Here is an 8,419-nt window from a genome sequence, read left to right as displayed (position 1 = left end):
CCACAAAACAGAGGGGCATCCTCAGCCTGGTTAGCAGAGGGCAGGCAGGATGGATGGCAGAGTCTCTGAGGAGAGGGGGTTTGCTCATGGAACCTCCACACTCACAGCCCTGGATGAGACCTGTGGAGCAACCTCAGAGAGAGTGGGGGAGGGGGCTCGGGGCAGCTGGGGGTGACTTGAAGAAGTTCAGCTGGACTTTGAGGGCACCCTGGGGACTGCCAGGGAGCCTCAGGACTCCCAGAGGTGCTCCAGGCACAGAGGGAGGAGCAGGCCTTCCATCTCCCTCCCCCTTCATGGCAGAGGCTGTGTTGGGCCAGGCACCGGGGGAGGAGGCGGTGTCCCTGGCTCCCAGCCCGCCGGTGCAGCAGGGTAGGGCTGGACCAGAAGGGGTGGGGCACCACCCTGGTATTATAAGAGGCAGCCAGGGCACAGAGGCAATGAGCTATCTGCTCAGCTTAACAGCAGGACGCTGGCAACAGGCGCTCCCTGCTCCAGTCCAGCCTGCCCGCTCCGCCGCCGCTATGGTCTCCGTGCCTACCACCTGGTGCTCCGTTGCTCTAGCCCTGCTTGTGGCCCTGCACGAAGGTGAGCTGCCGGGCCTCACCCACGGCCTCACCCGCTGCCTACAGCTCCCGGGTCTGTCTGTGTGTGTCTCCGCCTAGGGCTGCAGTGCCTCCCAAGCCAGCTGGGGGCAGACAGGGATGGGAGCCCAGCAGCAGCGGCAGCAGGGGGACGGTTCTGCAAATGCAGAGGCGTCTGGGCAAGGGCAGCCGCTGGCCCTCCCCACGGGTTGCTGGGGCTTCCCTGGGCTGGCCTGGAGCTCCTGAGCAGCAAGAGCGCCAACTCCCTGAGTTGTACAAGAAGAGGGGCCCGGTGGGTCCCCCACTCCGGGATGTGCCAGGCGCCCCAACCCACCTCTCCACTACTTTCTCTCCCTCCTGTGCATGCAGGAAAGGGCCAGGCTGCTGCCAGCCTGGAGCAACCGGCGTCCTCACCTCATGCCCAAGGCGCCCACCTGCGGCTTCGCCGTTGCTCCTGCAGCTCCTGGCTTGACAAGGAGTGCGTCTACTTCTGCCACTTGGACATCATCTGGGTGAACACTCCTGAGTAAGCATCCAGGGGGATGGGGCCGGAGGAAGCTCTGGGGCAGGGTGTCAGGGTGGGAGCTATTGGCATGCTGGGGAACCTTGACACAGTCGAGCTCTCCCCGGGCCTCCAGATGGGGGCATTGGCTAATACCAATAGTTAATTGTTTCAACTCCTGCATGGGGACCACCTGAGCCATAAAGAGGGCTGTCTCCCAAGAATTCTTAAGACAGCCTGGTAAGCAAGTGCAGGCCCATTTCTCCAGATCCAAGTACTGAGGCTCAGAGAGCTTAAGTGCCTTCCCCAAGATCACACAGGAAACCATAAAGGGAGGCGCCATCCTCAGTAGGGGAATGCCAGAGCTCACACCCACTCTGCCATCCTGCCTCTGCATGGTCTTCCAAGAATAATACGATTAGTGACAGCACTCGTGCCTTGACTGTGCCAGGCTCTTGCCAAGCACTGCACGTGCATTATCATCTCAGGAGCCCCCCATCCTCCCCATAAGACAGGATTGTCCCTCAAACGACAGATGAGAACCTGCCCCGTGCTACCTGGCTACACCCGGGTGGGAGCCTAGCGCGTCTGTTCCGCCTGCACCCGCGCTGCCTCCAGGCCACTGCATACCTTCAGTTGAAGTTTCTGTGTGTGTTTGTGATGTTTTTCCCTTCCCCAAATTGCAAAAGGCAAGAGAAGCCCAGCACGTAAGCGTGTGTGGCGCTAATCCGCATCCAAACACTTGCTTAGGGCGGGAACCCTGCCAGTCCCTGCGTGCTGAGTCTACCTGGAGTCACTACAACTTCAACCACGCCGTCTAAAATTAGCTCTGTCACTCGAAAGTGCTGGTCCCGCCAGCCACAGGGCGCCTGCCCTTCCCCTGGCCTGCTTGATCAGGCTCTGAATCTGAAATCAATCCCATCTGAACATATACCCCGCTTTCAAGTCAAGGCCCTAAGGCACATTTGTTACCCCTCCAGACAAGTGGGGACCAGGTGGGGGCAGCTCAGCTATGAGCCTGTGTTTACTCCTGTGAGATGGAGTGTCTGCCCTTCCTCCAGAGCTAGCTGGGAGCCTTCTTTGAGAACAGAGGGGCCAGCCCGTCCGAGAGGGGAGGGAGAGTAGGAGGACCCCAATTCCCAACTTGGAGTAGGACCACAGAGTTCCTTCCCCGCATGCTGGGAGCTCCCACTGAGCTAAGCCAGGCCCAGAGAAAGGGAGGGTCTTGCCCAGGGCTACCAGGACCCTTGTGGATGAGCCTGTGACTTTAATGGTGTGACCTCTTGAGGTCAGGGGCTGGTCACCTTTCATTGGCACCCTGGTGGCATGGGTGGCTGTCCCAGTGGGAAGCGTGGACAGTCCCTGCTTGCCAGTGATTGCGGTTTATTTAATCCTCTCTCTCTCTTTCTCCCTCTCTCGCTCCACCCCACACCACTACCTTGCTGGCTGCCCGCCCACAGACAGACAGCTCCTTACGGCCTGGGAAACCCGCCAAGACGCCGGCGCCGCTCCCTGCCAAGGCGCTGTCAGTGCTCCAGTGCTAGGGACCCCGCCTGTGCCACCTTCTGCCATCGAAGGCCCTGGTAGGTGGGCACCCAGCCTGCAGGGGCATAGGGTAGCTGCAAGCCTGGATATGCCCTGGGGAGCAGGTGTCTAGGAGACCAGCCAAGGTGTCAAGTGGCAAGTTGGGGGTGAGCAGCGACTCAGGGGGCCACAGACTGCTTTAGGTCCATGGGCAGCATCCCTTCCTGCGGGAGCCAGTTACCCCAGGGGAACTCCCAATGCCCAGCTCTGGGGGCTTCTGGGAACACTCATGCCCTTACTCCTGGGCAGGAGAGAGTCTCCCGGCGACAGCTGAGGCAACGCAGTCCCAGAGGGGGGCAGGGCATGTCAAGCTGCACAGCTCATCAGAAGGAGGGCCAGGCCTTGAGCCTGTCTGTAATCGCATCATAGTGGGCTTTGGGTTCCGACCTGAGGTTCAGGGGAATGGCATCTGGAGTTGGGAAGCCATGTCACCATCCCAGGGTGGCCCCAGAGTTGCTGGGGGGCCTTTGCCATGTCTCCTATCTTACCTGAGCCTTAGTTTTCCCATCTGTAAAAGGGGTATGAAGTTTTGTTCCTTCCCTCCTCAACATGGAGCATTTGGGAAAACCAAACTGTCTGCAAAATCCCAAGCTCCAGTTCCCATGATGGTTTACAAGAAACTCCTCCTCTGGGGCTCAAGCTGAGGCTCCGCCCCTGCCTCAGTTTCCCCTGCAGGCGGCCAGATTCTGGGATGGCCAAAAAAACTGCCTCTTTCTGGAGCTAAGAACACGTTCCTGGTAGCTCAGTTTTCCTCCGTCCCCACCCCGCCTGGGAAGGGAAGGGTGCCAGGTGCACAGGGGTGAAAATGGATCTGCTCCTGCAGGCAGGTGGGGGTGGGGAAGAGGTGGGGGCTGGGCTGGGCCTGCAGCCAGGTGGCTTCAGGGCCCTGGGCAGTCCCTCACTTGGGCCCTAATGGTATTCATGCAGGGCTGAAGCCGGGGCAGTCCCAAGCCGCAAGTCCCCTGAAGACGTGTTCCAGACTGGCAAGACGGGGACCGCTTCAGGAGGCCTTCTCCAGAGACTGAGGTGAGGGTGTGGGACACCTGCCCAGATTGAGCACCCCTGTATGCCTTGCACATTTCCCTTATTCTCTATGTGAAGCAGGCCTGGGTCCTCATTGGGCAGCAAAGAGAACTGAGGCTCAGAGAGGGAAAGCCACTTGCCCAAAGTCACACAGCAGTCAGTGGCGTCTGGCTGACTCCAGAGTCTGTACTCTAACCCACTGTGTTATTTGTTACCACTAGGCCTGGAGTGGACTTTTTAGAGGGTTTGAGGGCTCATGACCGGGAAGGACCACAGTTGTTGGTTCAGGCTGTACTGAATCAAGCATCTCACACATGCTGGGGTCCAGAGGGACCAGATGCTCAGCCTCCTCCCTCTCTGCTGCCCAGATTGCCTCTCCTCCCTGGTGCCTCAGTGTGACTCAGACCTGGCCCCTAAGAGGTGCCCATGAATGCTTGTTCAACCAAACCAACTCAAGAACAGACACTTGTACCTGGCCGGGCAGCAGGGTGGCTGTAGGAGAGCCTCTGCAGCAGGGACTGCTTGATCTGAGCCCCAGCCCAGCCTGGAACAAGCTTTGTGACCTTCGGTTTGTCCCTCAACTTTGCTGTGCCTGTAGTTCCTGTGATTTAAACAGGGAAACAGGGAAATCGCGCCATCCAACCCCGCCTGGGGTTGCTGTGCGGTCGGCTGAGCGGAGCACGTGACGCGTTTAGCCCGGGGTCTGTGCCTGGGGGAGCTGTGGAGTGGTTGGCCATTCCCACTTCTGTCACTGCGGCTTCCTTGCAGCTTGCCAGGTCCCAGGGCCCAGCTCAGCCCCTCAGGGATTCTCACCTTTCGGTTGGGGGCGGGGGTGCAGAAAAATAGGAGAAAAGGCAGGAAGGAAGGATGGACAGGACCCAGCATATGCTTAGGAACTTTCTGAGAATGAAAAAAAACGAGTAGAAGACTTTTCAAATGCACACACTTCTTGGTGTGCAGAGCTGGCTCTGCCAACCTTATACTCGTTTTCAGCAGTTCAGGCCTGTTTTTGTTTTACAAGCTGAGAAAGGGGATCAGAGAGGTTGAGATCCTTGCCCAAGTTTCCATAGCTGGGAACTGAAGCAAGCCTTCCAGCTCCCAGACTAGAGTTCTTTGAGCCAGGATGTGGCCACCCAGCCAGGTTCAAAGGGCAGCAGGGTTCCCTATTTTCTAGGCTGGACTACCTTGAGCTGGACTTTGAGGAATAAGTAGAATTTTAGCAGGTGCCATCAGGGTGAGGGGAAGGCACCCAGCCTGGAGGGAAGAGCCAGAGGAAAGGTGTGGGAAGTGGCAAACAGACGACAGAGACACGCAGGGCTGTGCTTGGCTGTCCGCTCATTCTGGCAGTATTTGATGCTGAACGTTCGCTCCATCAAAACCCCCATGTGCAGAGACGCTTCTAGGCCTGGGCTAGCCTGTGCTTGTTGTGCAGTCCTTGTTTTCAGGCTGTGGCCGCTCTCTGACCCCAGGGCAGCTGTGACCCCAGGATCTGGACAAGGGCTGTAGCCCCATTGCCCCTGCCTCTTGGGGGAGCTCCTGGACAGTCCGTTTCTCCTGAGATGCTGCATTGACCCTTCTTGATTCCCAGGAATATTTCCACAGCCAAGAGCCTCTTTGCCAAGCGACAGCAGGAGGTGGTGCGGAAGCCACGGCCCACACACTCCAGGTGGAGGAAGAGCTAGCCGAGAGAGCTGGAGGAGCGCTGAGAAGGAAGCCCGCGGGGGAGACGGGAGGAGAGAAGCGGGCCGGGCCCGTGCGAGACTCTCGGCCTGCTTCCTGGACCGCGGCCTTGGTCCCAGGCAGTTGGACCCATTTGCCAGAATTGGCACAAGCTCCGGCCCCCTCACCCTGGTAAGGGAGCCTCCTCCAAGGCAGCTCCATGCCCTCGCACTGCCCAGGGAAGCCCTCTGCCTCCAGACTGCAGAGCAGCCTCCATCGCTGGCTGCTGACCCACGGCCCTGCTGGAAGGAACTGCCCCCGGGGAGAACATTCACCTGGAGGTCGCATCCTGAGGAGTGTCCTGGCTGCTGGGCTGCAAACCAGGAAGAACTGTGCAGCCGTGAACACTCATGCTTCAGCCAGCCCTGGAGGCTGCATGGCTCCCCTGGGGCTGGCATCCTGGCTGGCTCCTCCTCTCCAGCTCTCCCCGCCCAGTCCTCGCGCCTCATCCCCTCCGGACCCTCCTGGTGAGAAGGGCCTGCTCTGCTTCTCCTGTCTGTATATAACTTATTCGCTCTAAGAACGTGGAGAATCCCAATTATTTATTTTAATGTATTTTTTAGACCCTCTATTTACCCACGAACTTGTGTTTGTCATAAACAAGGAAATGTACGCTGGTGTTTTGTCTTGGCCAAGGCAGGGGGTGGAGGTTCCTCTCAAGAAGGGGCTGCTTAGAAGCTGGAGGACAGAAGACAGAAAGGGCTGAGGCAGGTGGCTGGAGCCCTGGGTTCTACTCCTGCCCCTGCTGGGTGTCTGGCGGCTAACCTGCCCTCTCTGGGATTTTGTCTGTCATATGCCTCGACAGCCCCCTGCAGCTGTGACATCAGACTTCTAGGACCTGTGTTCCCACCAGACCAGTAACCAATGGCCAACCCTTTCCCAAGAGCATGTCTGGAAGAAGCCAAGACCCGAGGGTGCAGGGACTCATCTGCCCCAGTGGCTCTGTCCCAGCAGAGGCTGACTGTAAGGCCCCGAGCAAAAGCTGTCCCACGAGGGAGGAGACCAGGTGAATCCCAAGGCTGTAGGTGCCCTCTTGGCTAGTGAGGGGTGCTGTGATGGAGCCACAGCCTGGCCCTGGCCTGGCCCTCAGCTTGGGCTGTGGACATCATAAATACTTGCTGATTGAATTCATGAGTCACTACTGCAGTGTGACGTTGAACAAATCTCTTTCAGTTTCTGAACCTCAGTGTTTTCCGTCTAGAAAATGGGAAGCAGCAGCCCCTACCTCACAGGGTTGCCGCGGGCACTAAACGGAGAACTGATGGTGCCAGGCTCAGCCCAAGGCTACTTGTGGGGCTGGCAATGGTGATTATGGAAGAAGTGGGACAGGGGCAGAGCTAAGTGGCCTGAGGGGAGGGTGAGATGAGGGCTAGCTGGGGTGGAGATGAGTGGTCAGAGGAAGACTCCGGTACCACTCCTGTGGCCTCAAAAGATACGCAAAGTAAATAGAAAGGCTGAAAAGAGATCAGGCATGGCAGCTCATGCCTGTAATCCCAGCACTTGAAGAGGCTGATGTGGGAGGATCACTTGACCCCAGGAGTTCAAGACCAGCCTGGGCATTATAGGGAGCCCCTGTATTTACAAAAAAAAAAAATTGTTTTTAATTAGCTGGGCAAGGTGGTGCACACCTGTGGTCCCAGCTACTCATGAGGCTGAGGTGGGAGGATTGCTTGAGCCCAGGAGGTCAAAGCTACAGTGAACTATGATCATGCCACTGCACTGCAGCCTGGGCACCAGAGAAGCACTCAAATGAATTGAATACATAGAAAGAAAATAGGAAGGAAACTCCAGGCAGAGGGAGCAGGGAGGATAAAAGCGTGGTAGTGGGATTGATAAAGGAGCTTCCTTAGGAGGGGCCTCAGGCGTCTGGACCATGCAAGGGCACAGCAGCAGGAGACGAAGCCAGAGAGGCCTTGAAGGCCAAGGTTAGGAGTCTGGACTTCCTCCTGTGGGCCGCAGGGAGCCACAAAAGCTTTGTGAGCAGCAGGGGACCTGGGTAGAGCTGGGCTTTGGAAGCTGGTCAGGGCTGAGTGAATGAGGAGACCCGCGGGAGAGAAGCAAAGTCACTATAAGTCCTAGGGATCCTCTGCCCTCCTGGTGGTGAGGTGGTCATGGGTCAGCACAGGCCCTTGTTGCCTACTCCAGCCCAGGGCTGGAGCACACCTCTCACGTTTCAGCTGAGCCTGATGCTAGGGGAGCCTCACTCCCTGGCAGTGCATCACAGGCTCCCATTTAACATGACCCTGCCCCCTCTAAAGCCCAAAAGCAACAGTCCATGGCCAGGCCAGGCAGCTGGGTAAGGGAGCCCTAGAGCAGCAGCTGTGACGGAGGCCTGACAGCGGCACGAGGGGAATCTGGCGGAGGGTGTGTTGGAAGGAAGTATTCACCGCCCTTGGCACAAGCCCCAGGGGCCCTGGCCAGGGTTCAAAGATCAGTGACCCAGATGATTGAGCCACAGAGATAATCAAAGGAGGAGAGGAGGCCCAGAAGGCAGGGACAGGCAAGGGTGACACCGTAGTCCTTTAGACTCTTACACTTGGGAACAGGGGCCTCTAGCTGGGGCCCTGCGCTGTAGGGGGCCCCGCTCTGGCCCTCATCCAGCTATACCTCTCTATGGGACAAGAAGTTTGCAGGGCCAGAGGACCATGTGTGCCTGAAGTCTGTCGCTGCTTCCAGCCCACGCTCCAGGTAGCTGGGAATTTAGCTGGGTGGGGGAAGGTGTGCTAGAGTTTGGGAAGAAGCAGAGATAAAGTTACGAGAAGCCGCTACCAGGATGAACCGAACCCTGGGAAAAGGTGTCTAAACTTCAGGAAGCTTAGGTTTTCTGGGATAAAATCTCCCTTCCTCCTGCCTTTTCCATAAATATACAACAGGTTTTTCTCAAGGCTTTTTGAGTCAAATTTGCGTTCCTTTTGACTGGAACACTAGGCAGAGGTAGACCAGAAGGGGGCACAGGATGACCCAGATTTGCTCTGGTTGTGTGGACAGGAGGAAGCTGAGGCAGAGAGAA

At 57.8% G+C, this 8,419-nt stretch overlaps 1 protein-coding gene across 1 annotated transcript; it reads left to right on the top strand.

The window, feature by feature from the left end:
• Positions 1–455: 455 nt before the first annotated feature.
• Positions 456–6,017, top strand: EDN2 (endothelin 2). The gene is made up of 5 exons (XM_003936991.3): positions 456–585; positions 951–1,107; positions 2,544–2,666; positions 3,595–3,693; positions 5,279–6,017. Exons 1-5 carry the CDS (start codon positions 522–524, stop codon positions 5,370–5,372), a joined length of 537 nt encoding a protein of 178 aa, XP_003937040.1. The 5' UTR covers positions 456–521; the 3' UTR covers positions 5,373–6,017.
• The last annotated feature ends 2,402 nt before the right edge of the window (positions 6,018–8,419 follow it).

The sequence above is a fragment of the Saimiri boliviensis genome, chromosome 11 (genome assembly GCF_048565385.1).
Source record: "Saimiri boliviensis isolate mSaiBol1 chromosome 11, mSaiBol1.pri, whole genome shotgun sequence".
Taxonomy (NCBI): Eukaryota; Metazoa; Chordata; class Mammalia; order Primates; family Cebidae; genus Saimiri; species Saimiri boliviensis.
This window is presented reverse-complemented; position numbering and strand designations above follow the sequence as displayed.